Source organism: Callospermophilus lateralis, chromosome 11 (genome assembly GCF_048772815.1).
Source record: "Callospermophilus lateralis isolate mCalLat2 chromosome 11, mCalLat2.hap1, whole genome shotgun sequence".
In the NCBI taxonomy this organism is placed as follows: domain Eukaryota; kingdom Metazoa; phylum Chordata; class Mammalia; order Rodentia; family Sciuridae; genus Callospermophilus; species Callospermophilus lateralis.
In genome coordinates this window covers 45,552,674-45,572,303 of record NC_135315.1, presented here as the reverse complement: position 1 = coordinate 45,572,303, position 19,630 = coordinate 45,552,674, and the positions used below count along the sequence as shown (strand labels likewise).

General features: G+C 54.5%; 1 protein-coding gene across 1 annotated transcript; it reads left to right on the top strand.

Annotated features, from left to right (window-relative positions):
* Positions 1-611: 611 nt before the first annotated feature.
* Positions 612-17,030, top strand: Mnt (MAX network transcriptional repressor). The gene is made up of 6 exons (XM_076869329.1): positions 612-1,113; positions 6,421-7,000; positions 7,653-7,694; positions 7,858-7,969; positions 13,004-13,196; positions 13,391-17,030. Exons 1-6 carry the CDS (start codon positions 1,041-1,043, stop codon positions 14,155-14,157), a joined length of 1,767 nt encoding a protein of 588 aa, XP_076725444.1. The 5' UTR covers positions 612-1,040; the 3' UTR covers positions 14,158-17,030.
* The last annotated feature ends 2,600 nt before the right edge of the window (positions 17,031-19,630 follow it).

The window sequence follows — 19,630 nt, the reverse complement described above, 5'->3', positions numbered from 1 at the left end:
GTGCGGGGTGTCCATGTGGAGCTGCTCCATGCCGTGTTGTCCTGCCCGCCTATTGGCCCGCGGCCCGGTGACGTAGCCTAATAGGATGCGAACGCACTGCGGGGGGAGGAACGAAGACAAAAAGTGGAACCGGATCACGACTCCACTTCCTCTGCCTTTTCTCTTGAAGTCTGCACCCGTCGGCTCCGCCCAGAGGCGGATCCCCGGGGAATTGCAACAGTCCGGTGGTAGCGGGATTTAGGTCGCGTGTGGGTGGGGAATGGAGACTTAGGGTCAGGCCAGTCTGCCATCCTTAGGTTTCCGTGACCTGGAATATCCTTATTTGAGTTAACTTAAGTCTTGAATTTTCCATCCTTCCCTCCAGCAGAACATATTTCGTTGTGAATGACCCAAGCACGCAACCCTTGCTCAATTTGTGGCTTGCAATCCGGGCGGGGCGGGGCGAGGCGGGAAAGCGGAAATACAGCGCGCAAACCTGGCTCCATCTCCCCCCACCCCCACTAGAGCCACGTGTGCGCACGCCGTTGAGTGGGCGGGGCCAGCACCGCGCGACCCCGCCCCTCTCTTCGTGAGACGCCGCGGCCCTGCGGGCGGGGGCTCCGGTCCGGGCTTTGGCTGCGGCCCCGGTGTAGTAGCGGGGGCGGCGGCCGGGGGCAGCGCGGCTCCTTCCCTTGTTGTGTGTGTCGGTGCCTCCTCGCCATCTTGTTGCAAAGCCCTTTCTTGTCGGCGGGACTCCCGGGGACCGCGGGGCGGGAGGCATCAGAAGGGAGGAAGAGAGGGAGGGGAAGGAGAGAGGCAGTGCCGCCTTTTTTTTTATCAGATTTTTTTTAATTTGCAAATTTATATTTTGCAAATATTTTGGGAGACATAGATTTTTCTCCCTGTGCTCCCCCGTTCTATTCTGAGGAGTGCGCTGCGCCGCCCAACCCTGTCGCCCCCCGGAGGTGATCCCTCCCTCCAGCCCGCCCGCCAGCCTGACCTGTGCCTGGCTCGCGGGCCGCAGCCTTGGCCCCGGCGCGCCCCCGGCCGCTCTCGGCGCGATGAGCATAGAGACGCTACTGGAGGCGGCCCGCTTCCTGGAATGGCAAGCGCAGCAACAACAGAGAGCACGTGGTGAGCGGCCGGGCTGGGCCCCTGGGGCACCCGGGAAGGGGAGGCGAGTGACCCCGGATCCCGAACACACTCGAAACCACAGGCAGCACTCCCCCTTCTCGGGCGGCCTGAGAAGTCGAGCAGCACACGGCTCCCCGCAAGAGCCGCAGCCTGGGAAGAGTGATGTGGGCAGTGAAAATAATTAATGAATTCATTAACATGCAGCGAGGGACCCGGCTTCTGCGGCCGCCACCTTAACTGCTTGGCACCTCAGTGCACCTTCAGTGTGTGGGGGGATCCTTTCGCGGTGGCCGGCTGTGCCCTTCGTAGCGCTGAGGATGTGTGAGCCGGGTGGGGGGGTAGGGTGAGGAATGGTGTTGCGTGGGGGTGGCAGACCCGCGTGTGCGTGCGTGTGTACACGGGGGATGTGTGATCGGAGCTTCGGGAGAGGATAAACGGACGTGTACACGGGAGTGTGTACAGCACACAAGTGGGCGTGTGTGTAACGGGCTGGGGGAGGGGATTACTCTACGCCGTGCTGCTCTCCGGCTTCCCTGGCCCCGGCGGGAGGGTGCGGGGGGCGCTCCCGGCAGATCTACGCGCTGCTTGGGGCGGAGGCGGCCTTTGCAGAATGAAATGACATCGCGTGTCTTATGATCCTGGCCAGCCCCGCTGACCCCGCCTCCGAGAGCTGGGCTGGGTTGCGCGTCAGGGGTTTGGGTAAGAGCCGGGCTGATTGGGTGTCTGCGAAATGGCCCGCGGGTCGCTGGGGGCTGTCCCCGGGCCCCCCAGCCCCACCGGACTTTAGCAGGTGTGGAATGTGGCGTGTCTGCGCGTTCCAAACCCGCTCTAGACTGGAATGTTGCGTGTGCCTGCGTTCCAAGCCTGTTGGTTACACCGGGTGGTGACGTGGACGGGCCCCGCCCCCGACCACGTGCACGGGGGACACTCCCGCTGGGGCTGGCGCGGCCCAGCCCCTCCTAGCAGCCTCGCGCTCGGCCGGGGGCGGGGCCTGGGCGGGGCCCTCTAGGGGCCCTGTGTCTGTCGGGCTCGGGTCCTGACCGCTGGGCATCTTCCTGAGAGAGCATTTGCCCTTGGAAGGAGGAGCTTCGCTGCTCTCTCCTTTTTCTCCCCAGCCTTCTTTTTTGATCCCAAGGCGAAAGAAACCCTCAGACTGCAGGACAACAAGACACTTAGAGCTCAGGGCGCACATCTTCCCACTAAGCCCCAAAACGTTCCCATTAGGTCCTCCTCGCAACACCCCCTCTCCATACTCTGGAATGAGCCAAACTGAGAAGGGGCAAACTTTGTTGTTCCCTCGATAGAAAAGATGAGGATTTTATGGTTCTATCCTCACGCGCCCATTAGTGGTGGTCTGTAGCTTCAGGGTGCTGCAGAAATAAAGGCGAGGAGAAAGACCACTGCTTTCAGGAATTCTGCGGGGGGCTCAGTCTGAGAACTGTGTGTGTGCAGTTCCCTGGGACTTCTGTGCCCTCTCAGAACCCTTCGGCCCGGTTGGTTGTGGCGGAGAGAGTGCTTTGCCCTCCTTTCCTTTTTCTCTGCCTATTGTTGCTTCAATGATGAGTCATGCAGGAGGTAGTAGTGTGGTGTGTGTATGTGTGTGTGTGTGTGTGTGTGTGTGCAAATGCGCGCGCGCACTTGCCTCCCTGCAGCTTGTGCTGCTGCTGCCGCTGTTTCAGTGGTGGGCAGGGGGAATGGCAGCGGCCATGGGGTGGAGGAGCTGCAGGTCCATAGGCTCTGAGGGACCGACTAGCCTCTCAAGGTCAAGAGTCATTGGAAATATTCGACACCCAGATACTTGAACCTTGCAGAACTGATGGGCTGGGACATCTGCTCACATGCCCCCCCCCCTTGTCTTAGGGGTCCAGAGCAGGGTCAGGTAATGGACAGTGCTAGTAGTGACCCAGAATGTCCTAAGTGTGGTCCCAGGAGTGGGGGGATGACTGTGCCACCATTAATACATGCAATTCAAGAGTGCCAACGTGTCCCCACTGTGTATCAGGCACTGCTAGAGGTGAACCACATTGACCCTACTATCTCCCCAGGGAAGCTTCATTTCACCCTTGCCTTACCTGCAGGATGCCCAGCCATTTGGGGAAAGGGAAAAGACCCCACTGTCAGCCCTCCCATACTTGCCCAGTTAAATCACTCCAGAGCTGACCATTAAAATGGAAGAGGATGATGTATGCAGCTCTTACAAAAGAATGCTAAAAAGCAGATTTCTCTAAGATGTTGCAAAGGCCTGCTCCTCCCCCCAAGTAGTGAGAAATAGGGGCAAGCCAAGTTCAGCTGCTGGGTCACAGCTTCTTGGTACTGGATCAGGAGGACTTGGGGATGGGTGAGTGCTGGAAAGCTAAATCTACTCAAAGAACTCATGTGTTTATGATCAAACATTCATTTTCTTCTTGAGGTTGTGTCCTCTGACCTGGAGTAGGAAGAGAGCGAGAAGAGGGTGAGATGTGAACCTGATGACCAGCTTTGAACAGGGATCCTCTTGTCCACTCCCCACTTTCAACCTCCAGGGCAGGTTTCCTGGCCTAGACCAGACAGTTTATTCCCATGATGAACCTGAGGATGTATATGCACATGAGTCAAGTGTGAGAAATGAGGAAAGGGCAAGGCCATCCTGGTGCTCTTTAGTAGGGCCTGGCCTTGTCTTTCCCAGCATTCATGGAGGTGACTTGGACATGGATTCTTCCCAGGAAGCTGACTGGAGTGTCAAGAAGTTGCTGACCATATCCTGTCTTGGGCCTGCCATATGTGCAAAGCTCTCTGGTAGCATGTATATAAGGATAATGCTTGAGCACATTTGAGCCCACCCAGTTTGGATCCACTTAGCACTATGCCTACTGAGTCTCTGGGCCACAGTAGGTTGGGAAGGTGGCAGGCAGCACCATGTGGGCTAGAACTGTCTCCTCTGTATTACATCAGAGGATCACACTAAATTCTTTGGGGGCAGTATCTAGGTAGAGCCAAGGGAATGTGCTTGAGTATGCATGTGCATGAATTTGTGGGTATAGCAGAACATTCTTCTAAAGAGCCTAAACACAGATTACTCCTGAAGGAGGTCCCAGAAACTAGTAGTGTACTGCTGGGTGGGAAATGAATTAGAACTGAGGAAAAAGGGTAGGAAGCTCTAATGGGCTGCTCTGGCCTGGGGCAGCCCTATTCTTCACTCTAGTCAAGAAATATGCTGGTCCAGGTGTGATAGAGCTTTGCCATTCTCCTGGGTCTTTCCTGGCACCTGTGAGGCACACCTGCTTGGCTCTGGGGGTTGCAGAGAGAAGGAAGGGGAAAAGGAAGTTGCCATCTCTGAGGTAAGCTTTGGACTTGCTTTAAAATATGAAGTTTCAAGGGTAGCTCAGAGATACAGCACTTGCCTTACATGAGGAACGCCCTGGGTTCCGTCATCAGCACCTCAAAAAAATAATATGCATTTTCCATTCAATCTGGGTTCCTAGGGCACCTGTTCTTGGACGTTGGGTTGCTGTCCCTCCCAGTAGTATCATCTTGTCTCAAGGCCTAAGAAAGTTCTATCAGTCAAAGGAGTGGAGGTGGTGTTATGCCCAGAGCTTGAGGGCTTGTTTTGCAGGGAGCATACTGGGGTGCCCCAGGCTGGGCCTAAGAGCAGTTCTGTGTCTGGAACTCTGCAGGTTTCCTTGCCAGTGTGGTTTGTAAGAAGCTGGACCACAGCAAGCTGGTTTTCTCTGGGGCAGTAACATAAGCCAGTGCTGGCTGGGAGAGGCCAGGGAGAGCAAGGCCTTTCCTTATTGGAACAGGCCTGCCCTAGCCTGGCAGCTCTCCTTTCTGAAGGGCAGGAGAGATAGGAAGAGGGCCATGAACTGGCAGCCCTGAACTCTGACTGCTGGGAAACCATGAGCACTTCCCTCTGAGCACTTCCTCTATACTTCCTCCTTTGCTTCTTCCCCACCCTGGGAGGGGCTAGGACAGGCGTGGCTCACCCTGGAGTTGATTGGCCAAATGGCCCCGGGATCCTCAGGTTTTCTGGGACTCCTGAGCAAGCTGGACTTAAGGGTGCTTCCCTCCTCCCTAGGGAGGACTTAGCCCCCACCCTACATCACATGGGGTGGCTTGTGTGTTTGGGGCGTATCCAGTGCTGTCAGCTGTGTTAGTCAGCACTGGGGGAAGGAGAGGGCTGATTGTCCAGCCTCTCCCTGGCTTGGAGGTGGCCCAGCTCTGTATCCAGGGAACTTAATGGTGGGTCCTGAGAGAGGACTGGACAGGGGGCAGATAAGAGAGGGCTGTGGATCAGGAGAGGACCTCTCCCCTTACCCTGTTCAGCCAGCTCTCTAGAATCCTCACCTTCCTGCTGGGCTTCCAGTACAAAGGTCTGGGGACCTGCTAGACCATCCTGCCTACCTCTTTCTAGCTTGTGCTTCTGCTGCTAGAGACAGGGGGGATTTGAGAGAAATGAGTCCTAGCACAAGAAGGTGCAAGTGTTTTTGCTGAATGGTCCCTGAGGAAAACAGAGGCCTTGAACTAGCCTGGGAGTTCTGGGTCATTTTCTTGTGAGGTGAAGGTGATATCCCTGCTCTGTGACTTGGGGCTCTTGTGAGGATGGGAGGCGGTGAGTGTATGTGAGAAGACACCTGCTGAGCTTGTGTTGATATAGCAAGTACTGGAAGTACAGGACATCCAGCCAAGTGTCAGGAGACTTGCTGGGTGACCCTCAACAAACACTTTGCTGCTCTCAGGTCATTTATCACATCTGTGATATAAAGGTCCTGTCTGTATTCTAGAAGATGCTGGAGAACTACTGTGGAAAGCCTTCCACAGAAGCTGTGATCTATCAGTGTCCTCTTCCATTCTTCTGTAGTACCCTTAGTAGTCTTTTGTGGCCTGGTCTCTGCCCAGCTCTGTGACCTCCTCATCTATTTCTCTGGGCTCCTCAGCCCTGTTGCTCTTGACCCTTCCTGCTCATCACCTGTAAACCCAGCTTGTCAGGTCCGCAGCATCCTTTCTCTCCACTCCAGCTCTGCCTCTCCTTATCCCCTATCCTTCCCCCATTCTGACCTGACATCCTGTCATTTGTCATTGCACCCCCTGCCCCAGGCTGTGAGCTCCAGTGGCATGGACTAGGCCTGCTTTCTTTTGTTCACTGATGTGTCCCCAACACTTAGCTAAATCCCTGTCTGGAATGGTTGGGTATGTGTGGTGGGCAGGGCTCACTGACCAGAGTGGGATAGAGTCAGAGGATGGCTTAGGGTTGGCAGACAGAAGTGGGGACCCAGGACTTTTGGCTCTGCTGAGGAAACTCCACCACCACCCATTGTTTTCTCTGTGTAGAGGAGCAGGAGCGCCTTCGCTTGGAGCGGGAGCGGGAACAGGAGCAGAAGAAGGCCAGTAGCCTGGCCAGGCTGGCACATGCCCTGCCTGTGGAGGAACCCCGCATCGAGGCACCACCCCTCCCCCTATCCCCACCAGCACCCCCACCAGCACCCCCACCACCACTTGCTACCCCCACCCCACTGACTGTCATTCCTATTCCTGTAGTGACCAACTCCCCCCAGCAACTGCCCCCACCCCCACCGCTGCCTCCTGCAGCCCAGCCTCTGCCCCTGGTACCTCGTCAGCCAGCCCTGGTCAGCACCCCTGGACTCAGCATTAAGGAGCCTGCCCCCCTTCCTACCAGGCCACAGGTGCCCACCCCTGCTCCCCTCCTGCCAGACCCGAAGACCACTATTGCACCCACTGGCAGCCCCAAGCCTTTGCAACCCCTCCCTACACCCATCCTGACCATAGCACCACACCCTGGAGTCCAGCCTCAGCTAGCCCCCCAACAGCCACCCCCACCTGCACTTGGGACCCTGAAGTTGGCACCAGCTGAAGAAGTCAAATCCAGTGAACAGAAGAAGAGGCCTGGGGGGTGAGTGAACTGTGGCAGACTTGGGGCTGGTGGGTTGGACAGGAGAACTGTCCACCCTATGGACTGTGTAAGGTACCTTAACTGAAGGAGCCTTTCAAGGCATATCCTGTCTAACTTAGAAGCACCTCCTGTATTTGAACACATTATTGTACCTATCTGTATCCTGGAATGGATATATGGCCATTGCCCTCTTTTGTCCTCAGACTTCTGTGTCCTCTGACTCCCTCCAAGGTTAGGAGGCATTTCTAGGCCTTTTCACAGAATACTGAATTATGGGCTTCTTGGGTAGGGTCTGGCTCAACTGGCTGCTTCCCTGAGTCCTAGGAGCCCTTATGTCCCCTCAGTTGGACAGGTGGGATGAAGGGGTTACAAAGGTTGTGAGTTTGAAGCAGGCCAGAGATCTCCACCCAAAAGACCCTTGCCATAATTAAGCTGTTTCTCTTGTCAGATCAGCAGGATGAGCATAGATGTGCCCCTTCAGGAGGTGGACACAGCTCAGCACAGGGTGAACACCTTCCACTGCTATTTTATACTTCCAGAGAGAATGTTGGGGACAAAAAAAAACTGTGTCATTTGGGGTTTGGCGGCGGGGGTCAGGAAGGCAGCCTAATCAGGCCCTCCTTCCTGAGCCTCCTATCTATCTGGGTTTCAGGATCGGAACCAGAGAAGTCCACAACAAATTGGAGAAAAACAGGTGTGTATGCATGCGTGTGTGTGACTCTGGACCCACCCTGCCTGCCCCTGAACTCACCCATTTTCGGTGACTCAAAGCTCCCCTTGGGCCTTCCTTCTCTGCCCCCAGCCCCAGTTCCTCCCCATCTGGTGCTGGCTGACCAGAGCTTGCTCCCTCTCCCCAGGAGGGCCCATCTGAAGGAATGCTTTGAGACCCTGAAGCGCAACATCCCTAACGTGGACGACAAGAAGACCTCGAATCTGAGCGTGCTGCGAACCGCGCTGCGGTACATCCAGGTATGGGGGAGGGAAGCAGGGCCGGGCGGTGCCGCGACGGCCGCAGCGCCAGCTTCCTCCCGGCTCCGCAGCCCTCCCTTCCTCTTTCGGCCCCGCCCCGCTCTCCCGCGCTTGCGGGCTCCCCCGCCCGCCTCCACGCGGGCGCCGAGCACATGGCCCGGCTGACGTCAGCGGGGCTCCCAGCCCGGGAGGGGGCGGGCAGAAGGGCGCGCCTGCGCGGGAGGGCCAAAACGCTCCACTCCCCTGCCCGCCCCTCCCCCCTGCGGCGCGTCCGTGCAACCCCAGCGGCCCAGAGTTGATGAGATGCGCTTTACAAATTCGCTCAGTGTCCCTGTGTCCATCCCTCGCTTTGTGCCAGTTAGCGCACCGTGGGTGAGGAGGACGCGGATCAGGCCCGGCGTCTCCCGGCTCCGAGCCCCTGGGCGGAAATCCGACTATCTTTAGTGGCGGGGGAAGGGAAGAGGGGGACACCTGGGCGTTGTCTCCGCCAACACTGCGTCGCTCCAGTGAAGCCCCCTTATTTATCCACAAGATGAAGATCCTTTTGGTGTGCGCAATGATATCCCATGACCCGCATTTGGGAGTTAGAGAATGCGGCGGTTTTACTGGGTAGCCAACAGCCCCCGGGGTTTCAGAATCTTAAAGTCACGTTTTTATCCGTCTCCGTTGAGAAAAGGGCTGTTTTTTTTTCCCTCAGGGTGCCTTCCTGGCTATGTGTCCTCTCCCTTTGGGCCAGGATTCCGTTCTGCGGTAGTGGGGGGTGCTGCCAGATAAGACAGTTGCCATGACGGCCTGGAGTTTCGGTTTCCCTGGAAACCGGCGAGGGTTTCCGCGTGCTGAGGAAATCATGGGGGATGGGCCTGGTGGCCACGCTCGGCTGCCGGAGTCCACAGGAGCCGTTGGGGGAATGGGAGGGACTTAAGACTCCCTGCTGCGCGGGACCTGGGGGGTGGGGATGAGTCCCGGGGTCTCCCTGTCGGCCTATTTGGGAAGGTTTTGGAGGCTAGACGGCGTCAGAGCCCCAGTGGGAAGGGTGGCCAAGAGGGGTTGGCGGGATGCCACAGCCCAACCTTGGTTTGGAGAGCCGGGTCACAGCCCTGAAGTAACTGGAGCTTGACTTGCTGGAGGTGGGGGCGGAGGCGCGGTTCGCCACTGCGCCTGTTGGTCCCTCCCTCCAAGTCTCTGGCAAACGCGCGCCTTTCCGCCCGCCCTACCGGCAAGGGGAGGGACTGGCACGCATCCAAGCCGCTTCCCGGCAGCCGGGAGCGAGCTCACGGATTGGCTGGGTCGGCTTCGGGGCGGGACTCCTGGGCGCGCCGAGGGAGGGTGCGGCAGGCTGGGAGTGACGCAGCAAAGCCAGTCCGCGTGGGTGCGCGCGTGCTTCAGGAGGGGCGGGGCCTTGCTTGTGGCCCGAGTGGCCTGGAAGCCCCCTCGCCAAGCGCGCAGAGGCTATTAGAGGCAGAATAGCTTATTTACGGGATATTTTTGCAGATTTCTGGCTTAGATATAATTTATTCGTTCTTAGCCATGTGATCTCAGCAAATCCTTGTCGACACGCAGTGACATTTCCTATGAATATCACTTTTTTCCTGTATGGCAGTTCTAAGTAGGTATAAGTAATAGTGCCCCAGAGATATTAGGAGGATTGAGATTGTTCAGGCAAATAATTCGTGGTCGTGGTACTGTAAATTCAGTAGTTATTGAGAAATAACAAGGATGAAATGGCGAATTTCTCTATAGGTGCATACTTGGGGGGGACCCAAATATGGATTTTAAAAAAAATCAGAAAGACTCAGTGGAGGCTGTAAAATAAAGCTAGTTAGTATCAGACTTGGGCTGAGTAGGAACTGGGTGGTATCTCAGGCTTACCATAAATGCTTGTCTGGGTGTTGTAATAGAGGCAGAAACAGCAGAAAACTCACAAGTTTGTGGAAACTCTCAAGGACACTCATTTATTTTTTCCTTCAAGTACTTTTAGCTAGGCCCTGAGTCTGCTTCTAAGGATGCAGTGGAGAGCCAAGAAGAAAGGGTGGGTTTCTGTCCTGGAAGGTTTGATCTTGTGGCAGATTGTAAACACATGAACACAGAGAGAACTGTGCCATGAGGATACAGTAGGGACAGGGTTGTCAGGATCTGGGAAGTTACAGAGGTCATCCCTGAAGAAAGGACCTGCAGGTTAAGTTGGGGTGAATGTGGCAAAGTAGAGGACAAAGAACCCAGAACAGGCCACAGTTTCCCCAGCAGGAGGGAGGAGGATGCATTTTTGGAAGTGAAAGATGGTCAGGATGGTTGTCCCGCAGAGACATGGATTACAGGAAGTAGATGAGAGTGGAAAGTTGGTCCTGGAGGAATTAAAAGAGCCGAGTGGACGGAGTGCTCTGGTGACATGTGGAGAGCAGGAGGCTATAGGAAGGTGTAGTCCTTAACTGGTCCCCAGTGTTACTTGGAGGTGGTAAAGGATTTGGAGAAGACCATAGGCGTGGACACAAAAGGAAGAGGAGGAATGTGTGTCCAGGTAGTCACAGAAAGGAAGTGGGTTTACAACAAAGTGTTATGAGCTGGAGTGTAGTTCAGTGAGTAGAGCACAGCATGTGCGAGGCCCTGGATTCCATCCCAACACCACAGAAAACAAAAAATGAAGTAGTGTGGACTAACATTAGATCACGGGGAAACTTTGCAGGGACCTGTAGGCCTGTGGGGAACTGGTCTAGATGAGAAGAGGTTTTGGCCCCTGACACTCTCTCTCCCTGACCCAGAAGTCTAGCCTCCCTGCAAGTGGGTAGAGTTCAGGATGACGCTTCCAGCCCCCAGCCACCAGGTTCAAGTGAGGGCTGAGTCACCAAGGGCCTGTCGATGTTGCCTCATCTGATGTCCTGTCCAGCCCTCAGGGGCAGAGCCAGGTGAGAAGCCACACATGGGTGTGTGTGTGTGTAGGGGGAGGGAAGGTGTTTTCCTGCTCTTTCTAGCAGATACATGGGGAGAGGAAGGTTTTACTCAGTGCCAGCGTGATTGGGGGGGGGGGTGTCAAGGCCAGTATAGAGGATGGCTCTATCTGGGTATTTGTTGGAGGCACTAGTGGTTTGAGGCATTTCTCACTGTTGAGGTAGAAGTTTGGGGCTGCAGGAGGAGTGTGGGGAAGTTGGGTCTAGCAGGTGGGTGGGATTGAAGGCATTGTTATGCCAAGTCAGGAAAAAGATTCTGCAAAACTTCAGAACTGCCTCAAGGGAATGCAAGCAAGGGAGACTTGAGACTGCTGTACTCCTGTGATTCTCCCTGCCATAAAGGGGAGAGAAAGAACAGAGGTGGGAACTGAAGTGACATGTGGAGAGCAGGAAAGCAGGGCAGCAGGCTCACAGATCCTTCCCTGGAGCTGAGAAAACACCCTTTGTAACTTCCTGGTCACTGGTAGGGTCAGAACCGTTCTTACCTTTGCTTGAAGGTTGGACAGGGACAGTGTGTGTAGAGGTGGAAAGACAAAACATAAGCACATGATATATTGGGTAGTCTTAGAAGCCAGTGTCTGATTCAAAATCCCATCTGACAAGTCTCCCAATTAACGTTCAGCTGTGTTATAGGTGCTGAGAAGGGCTCTGAGGCAGGGGATGTCAGGTGAGGCCTTGGGCTGAGGAAGAACAGTGGAGGAGGTGGGGACTCAGGTGTAGTCTTGGAGCAGAATAAGACTGGGGATTGGAAGGTTCAGACTAAGACAAGCTGTTCAGTTTGGTTTGTGCGCTCCATACCTGGATGTGACTGGCAAACCTTGGAAGCTCAGGAACAGATGGAGAAAGGGACTCAGGAGGCAGCAAGGAAAGGAGCATCTATCTGCCTTGTCTGGTGGACACAGTGGTCATGACATGCGTAGGTAGGCAGAGGCTGCTAACAAGGAAGCCTGTGAGACAGAAGAATTGAGTTAATGAAGTGTCAAGAATCATGGATGCTCAGGAAAGACTGGTGTAGACAGGAGCTGAGGAGGATATGAGCTGGCCTTTTGGAGATGCTAATAAGCCTGTGCACAGGGAAACTGGAGATGCTTATGATAGGGGAGTGATGCCTAGTGTGAAAGGTCAGCACCTAAGAGTTAGGAGGTCATCAGGGCCTGGAGGAGAGGGAGATGGTGCCATGGATAAGGGAACCCCTCAGGAAAGTGGGTAACGCATCAGCATGGTGGGGAAGGACTGACCTGGAACCTGTGGAGAAGAACAGAAGCTTCTGTAGGGGTGCTTAGCAGAGTCAGGGGCTGCTATCAAGTTCCCCGGGAGCATTTCTTGTCAGCCATGGGGCACATTTCAGGTGTTGGGGTTCCAGCAGCCTGTGGAGTCTGGAGAGCTATAGGCAGGGTACTGGGTGGGGACAGAGTGTAACAGCCTTGTCTTGAGGCAGCACAGGTGGGCACTGTGAGGAGTAGCTAGGAGGTCAGAAGGGAGATGTAGATCCCAAAACTGCTCAGGAGGAGATGGAGGCAGGTCATGGAGAGGAGATGGGGAGAGGATGCTGTCACAAAATAAGTGGGTCTTATTCCAAGGATATCAAATTTACCAAGGGGATGAGTGAATGATGGGGTGGAGAGAATTTCAGGATTGTTTGGGGTCTTTGAAAATGGGTTGTAAGGAGGGTAGCTTGTGGCATCAGTGACTGAGCAGAGTGGAACGAATGGTGATGGGGGCCTTGGGTGTGACCCTGGAAGTAGAAAGGCTGCAAGGAGGGGAAATGGGGCAAGAGGCAGTGAAGCCCCTCAGGGCCAAGTCAAGTGGAGGGTGAGGAAGGGCCCCCCCTGCTTGGGTGAGAGCTGTCGGACCTGTGCTCATTTCACTAGCACCTGCCCAAGAGCCCTCTGCCTGGGATGCTGGGCCTTGTTGGACAGAGCCGCGGAGTAGGAGTCAGGCATGGTCTCCCAACAATTTCGGTCTTCCTGGGCTCCCTGGTCATTGTAGACTTGTTCCTGTTGGCCAGCTGATGTGGAGAGAGGTTTTAAGATACCATAAGCCCCATGGCTACTGCTCAGGGTTCCCTGCTGTCCCTTGCCCTGTCCCTCAGTCCCTGAAGAGGAAGGAAAAGGAGTATGAACACGAGATGGAGCGACTGGCACGGGAAAAGATTGCCACGCAACAGCGACTGGCAGAACTCAAGCACGAGCTGAGCCAGTGGATGGATGTGCTGGAGATCGACCGTGTGCTCCGGCAGACAGGCCAGCCTGAGGACGACCAGGCCTCCACTTCAACAGCCTCTGGTGAGCCCTGGCCCCTGCATTGTTCCCACCATGCTCAAATGTTGTCCCCAGCTCCCCTGGCCAAATTCTGGCCTGGTAGAAAAGATGCTTCCTGCCCTAGCCTTGTTATTTCCCCAAACTCCCTTGGGTGTTAATACCTCTTACCACTTGTTTCCCACACCATTTTGACATGCTCCCTGCCCTCTTCCCCACAGAGGGTGAGGACAACATAGACGAGGATATGGAGGAGGACCGGGCAGGCCTGGGCCCACCTAAAATGAGCCATCGTCCCCAGCCGGAGCTGCTGAAGTCCACCCTCCCACCCCCCAGCACTGCCCCCGCGCCTCTGCCTCCCCACCCTCACCCACACCCCCATCCAGTGGCCCTGTCTCCTGCCCACCTCCCTGTGCAGCAGCAGCCACCACAACAGAAGACCCCTCTGCCTGCCCCTCCTCCCCCACCGGCCACCCCTGCCCAGACACTGGTACCAGCCCCAGCCCATCTGGTGGCCACTGCTGGGGGCAGCTCCACGGTCATTGCCCACACGGCTACCACCCATGCCTCAGTCATCCAGACTGTGAACCATGTTCTACAGGGGCCGGGCGGCAAGCACATTGCCCACATTGCCCCCTCTGCCCCCAGCCCTGCTGTGCAGCTGGCACCTGCCACACCTCCCATTGGCCACATCACAGTGCACCCTGCCACCCTCAACCATGTGGCCCACCTCGGCTCCCAGCTGCCCTTGTACCCACAGCCTGTGGCAGTGAGCCAGCCAGTGGCAGTGAGCCACATCGCCCACACCCTCTCGCACCAGCAAGTGAATGGCACAGCCGGACTGGGGCCCCCAGCTACAGTCATGGCAAAGCCAGCCGTGGGGGCCCAGGTGGTACACCACCCCCAGCTGGTGGGCCAGACAGTGCTCAATCCTGTGACCATGGTCACCATGCCCTCCTTCCCAGTCAGCACACTAAAGCTGGCTTAAGGATGAGGCCACTCAGGCCCCCCAGTGGGGGCAGGGAGGGGGACATGTCCCCCACTCTCCCACCCACCAGCTCCACACATTCCAGCCAGGCCCACCCCACCCACACACCCCCAGGCCTCCTAGGGGAAGGGGGTGCAAAGACTCTGAGCCAAGGAAGGGAGGGCCCCCCATGGAGTTGGGTACAGGGCAGGGAGTTACCCCACTGCATTGGGACTTGATGACTGATGAGGACACGCTAGTGGATGTGACGCCCATTGGACCTGGTGCCAGTTCCATTGCCACTCCTGCTGTCCCCCAAGATGAGCACGATGTGACATCGTGTTTTCTGGCTTCTCCCTACCCTACCCACTTTGTACTGCTGCTGCTATTGCTCTCTCTGGTGGGGTGGCTGAGCACCTGGGCCCTCACTCCCAGCCTCATTGTTTTCCTCCCAGGCCTTTAGAGGGAAATGGGGAAGCAGGACTGAAGCCACTTGGCCCAGAAAGCTGGGGACAGGTGGTGAGGGGTCCTATTCTGAGTATAGGTGTCAGATCCTAGGCAGTGGCTGGTCTGGAGTTGTGCCTGAACATGTGGGTGCCCTGGCCTGGAGCTCTTTGATGTGGTTGGGGTCACTATGATTTGTTACAGTAGAAACTATTTAAAACGATTTTCTACCAACAATAAACAAAACCCAAGCTGTTGCCAAGCTTTTCAACCCCTGCCACTGGGCTCTTAGCCTCTGGAAGACAGGCTGAGGTTTGGCTGGGGAAGGTGGGGCTTCTCTTTCTTGCCGTCTTCCCTTATCCTTGCAGCCTCCCAGGCCTGGCCTGAGAGGAGAGCTACTCTGGCCCTCTATCCCCATCCTTGGCTTGACCTTTGACTTCAGAAAGCAGCCCAAGGTGCTGTCTACCATTCACTCCTGGCTCTTTAATTTCTGCTCTGTGGGGCACTTTCCCAGGGGATGGGAGTGCCTGGGCACCTGTGGATTTGGGGCCTCCTCCTCCAGCTTGGGAGACATGGACCAGCAGCTGGTCTTGGTTCTAGGAACTTAGAAGCCACAGTGTTGAGGCATTAGGAAGTTCAAATCCAGGGGCATGGCCAAAACCCTGAACCTTGCCCCAAACAGGCCCTGGGGACTTAAACAGAAGGTAACCAGGCCAGAGCCAAGGGTTATTGACTCCTCAGGAGCTGCTGCTTCTGCTCCATCATATTTGTGTTCCCTCTTCCCCCTTTCTAATGGGTGGTTTTGAGGGTCCCCTGCAACGCACCACCACCTTCCTCTGAGGAAAGGGCCTTGGTTGAGTCAAGAGGAGGACTGAGCCTGGGGCAGGGTGAAGCAAAGGGTTCTGTGTTAGGGGATGCCAAGTTCCCTATCTCTACCAACTGCTTTGGCTTCTTTTTTATGTGGATATTTATTATAAGTGGCCTTGTGTCAGACACACTCAGTTACATGCACGTGTGCACATTCAGCTCCCCACTGGACACACTCACTGATGGCCTTTTGGTTGATGGGGGGAGGGGGGAGGAAGTGAGTGTCCCTAGGTGCGAAGTTTGCATTGATGGGGTGCTGGGCAGGCAGGAGAACCAGGAAGGGAGAGCTTGGGACCCTTGGAAGTGCCCTGCCTGCTGGCACTGAGGAGGCCAGCAAAGGTCTTGAATAGATTCTCCCTGGAAATAAAGACTTCTTAGATGCTCTAAGAATCCTTCCAGTTCCTTCCTGGTCCTAGAGCCCTCCCAGGGGACTTTCCTTATTTTAATTTGACTCCTGGGGTGGGGAAGGTGGATGGCCTAGGACCAGGTCCTCACTGGGACCTGTGGGAGGACTGTGGTACTCACCCTACCCAAACTCAGCAATCCTGCCCCACAGGCTGGCTTCCCCCCTGCCCCTGAAGCCACCTCCATACTGACACCCTAGCTCCAGGGGGGCAGCTTTACTGTTATTGTGACAGTGGGAAGAACAGAGGTTGGTGCCTGCACATTCAGAGCACTTTGGTGACACCCCCACCCTCACTCATCCCCATGCTCACCTCTCCCAACGTCCTGAGGCCAGTTCCAGAGTTCAAACTTGTGTTGGCCAGTTGCCCTTGGGCCTGCACAGATACCTCATCATCTACCTGCCCTTCCCCAACCCCCCAGCAGTGGGGGCCTCCAAATCTAGTGCCGAATGACTATGTCCAGATTGGTGACAATGGGTGTTGTTGCTGTTGTTTTGTTGTCTGTGAACGCTGTGATGCTGTGTGCCCAAGTGGACAGCCACCTCCCAGCCCTTCCTTGGGCATCTCCCTTCTGAACTGTTAGGACCACATCTGTCCTCACCCTGTGGGACCGCCTGGCCCTTCCCTCCCTAGCCCTTCCAGCCTGGGACACATACACATACACACACATCTTACCTCTCATGCGTGTTTTACCTTTTGATGATGTTCAGAGTGGCTCACTGGCTGGGAGTCTTTACCTCGGGGAGAGGGGGAGGATGGTTCCTTGGGGGGCCAAAGAAGGGCAGCAAATGCCTGGAGGGTAGTTGGGTCCCCATAACCCCTGCTCTCTGGGAACAACTGCTTCTCCCCCCATCCCAGGGTCCCACCCCCAAACCCCAAAGAGGTGGCCCTTGTTTACAGTGAGGACTCGGTCACTGTGTCTCCGTTTCCTGAAATATAAACTGTAGCGACCCCAGACTGTAGAGATTTTTATGTGTTTGGATACATCTGCTGTGTGGGAAAAAACAAAATACTACAAAAACCCTAATTTTGTACATATTGTATTTTTACTATTGAATTGTATTCTAGTGGCTGTTCATGCTCCAAGACTTTAGGTATTGAGACATGAATACTATCCATGTAATAAGCACTTGCCTGGAGTAAAACATAAAACTGAAATAAACCTGCACTGAAACCTGAGATTGGAGCTGCCAACTTGCAGCATTTGGGTCATTTTATTGCAAAGGAAATGGGCCTGTGAGAAAAGAGATCCAGCAAGGACCTTACCCTGGGATATTTGGGGGATACAAATGGACAATATTAGAGAAAGAATTGGGATCTCTCCATTCTGATCCCTGTGCTCTGAGCTCCAAGGTTGTAGTTCTGGTCTTACTAATATTTTTGCAAAGCTTTATACTTCCTTAAATCATTTTTGCAAACAGTATCTTGTTTCATCTTCTAATAACCCAGTGGAGTAAATAAGCCAAGAGCTAGCCCATTTGGGCAGATAAGGAAACAGGTTTGAGGTGGCTGAGTGACTTTTTGAGGTCATACAGTTGTCTGGGACATTGTGGGAGCTACAGGCAGGGCCTGCCAGGGGATTACTAGGAAGGCAGAAAGGACTGTCCTGGGATCTTGGTGCATAGGCTTTGGGGTTGTAGTCATGACGACTCCTCTGGGGAATCCATAAAGCTGTCCTTTCAGGGAAGGGAATAGGCAGGGGAAGAGGTTGGACATTGGGGCCAAGGGGTCCTGTACCCAGTTGTCCTGGAAAACCAAAGTCCCTATAGCTACATCTTTTCTCCCCAGCTCGCCATTTGGCAGGCTGACAGTAGCAAGTGGTGGTAGTGACTTGAGGTCAGGGAGCAGTCAGTTTGGCCTGGGTGTATACCAGGCCCCTTTTTCCAGTGCCAGCAGGGGGAACTGACTCTGCTGCTCTTCTGGAATGGGTGTGGTGGAGGGTTTACCCTTATGGGGGCCACAAATGTCTAGAAGTCCTGCTCTCTGAAGGAAAAGGGCCAATATCAAGAAAAGCCTCCATTGTGGTAAGGTGGCACATGCCTGTAATTCCAGCAACTCAGGAATCTGAGGTAGGAGATGACAAGTTCAAGGCCAGCCTCAGCAATTCAGAGATACAGGCAATAACTTAGTGAAACCTGTCTGAAAATTAAAATTTAAAAAAACTAGGAATGTAGCTCAGTGGCAAAGTGCTCCTGAGGTTGGTCCCCAGTACCAAGACAAGAAACCCAGTCCCACCACCACAAACATGTCAGCCTTTTTCACTTGTGAGATGTGGGCTCCCTCTGCTGGTAGCTTGAGGAAGAGTTGGGTCACAGTCATTGGCCAACCAAGTGCTACTTCTGGGAGGGACTTGGGTAAGGATTAACCTTCATGAGTGCTCACTCAGTCCTGGCACTGACTGGGAACACAAAGACTCTGTCCTGGAAATGATGACCTAGGATCATCTGAGGGCGGAAACAGGCAGCAGTTCCCAGCCCTCCTGTACTCAGAAAATAGCAGGAGCCTGCAGAGACAGGCCTGTGGTCAGGGTAATTAATGGACAATGAAAAAAAAATTATGAATCCAGTTGTTTCGTTTATGAGCTCTTGCTCTGTAGGAGAGGAGGACTCACTTTCTGAGGAATGTCCCATGATGGTGTTTTTAGAGCCACTGTGCTTCAGACATTTATTTACTTATTGTATTTAACCCAGTGGCATGTTACATTCCTAGCCCTTTTAGTTTTTATTTTGAGAAAAGGACTCACCAAGTTGCTCAGGACCTTGCTAAATTGCTAAGGCTGGCCTTGAACTTGCCATCACCCTGCCTCAGAGTCGCAGAGATTACAGGTGTGAGACACCATGCCCAGAAGAACTATCATTTTGCTTGTAATTCCTTCTAGTGCCAAAAGCCCAGCCAGCAGTCTGGGTGAAAGGAATAGGCAAGATGGGAGGAAAGGAGCCAAGCCACTCTCAGGCTACTTTACTCAGTCCTTTGGTGGATCATTTCAAGTGGTCACAGCAGAAAGAATTCTGATTCCAGACTATGGAGCTAGCTGGGGGCGGGGAGTGTTTCCCTGAGGAGCTTATCAAGTCCCCTGACCCCAGAGATGCCCATGTCAGCTGTTTTTGTGGTACTGGGTATTGAACTCAGGAATGTCCTACCACTGACAGACATCCTCGGTTCTTTTTATTTATTTATTTTTAATGCTTATTTTTTTGTAGTTATAGATGGCCAGAATGCCTTTATTTTATTTATTTTATTTTTATGTGGTGCCGAGGATCGAACCTAGTGCCTCATGCATGTTAGGCAAGCGCTCTGCCACTGGGCTACAGCCCCAACCCGTTCTTTTTATTTTGAGACAGGGTCTTACTAAATTGCTGAGGCTATCCTCAAACTTATGATATTCCTACCTCAGCCTCCTGAGTCCCTGGAATTACAGGTGTGCGCCACCACACCTGGCTCTGTATCAACTGGTTTTTTTTTCTGGGCAACTCTGGCATGTTTTATAATAGCTGGGACCAGCCTGCTAGAGTCATGGGCTGGGATATTTAGCTGAATGAGTTAGCAACAGGCCCTAAAAACCATCAAGCCAGTGTCCTCTATACCTAGAAAACACAATAAGTGACTTGAGCCCTCTGCCCGGCACCACTTGATGATGTGACCCACAGTACTCTGGGTTACGGGAAGGGCAGGAGAAGAGGTGACCTGTAATTATAGTCAGGACCTGTTAATACAGCCAGGCCCTTTCTGTATCTCAGTAGGATCTGGGCCCTCCTGCCACTCCCTCCAGGGCTCTTCCT

What these genes read in the sequence shown, in the direction of transcription:
- Mnt (XM_076869329.1), top strand. Translation starts at nt 1,041, where the DNA reads ATGAGCATAGAGACGCTACTGGAGGCGGCCCGCTTCCTGGAATGGCAA. An exon ending in CAGAAGAAGAGGCCTGGGGG is followed by an intron (nt 7,001 to 7,652) that starts GTGAGTGAACTG and finishes TCTGGGTTTCAG; the next exon opens with GATCGGAACCAGAGAAGTCC. An exon ending in CCGCGCTGCGGTACATCCAG is followed by an intron (nt 7,970 to 13,003) that starts GTATGGGGGAGG and finishes CCTGTCCCTCAG; the next exon opens with TCCCTGAAGAGGAAGGAAAA.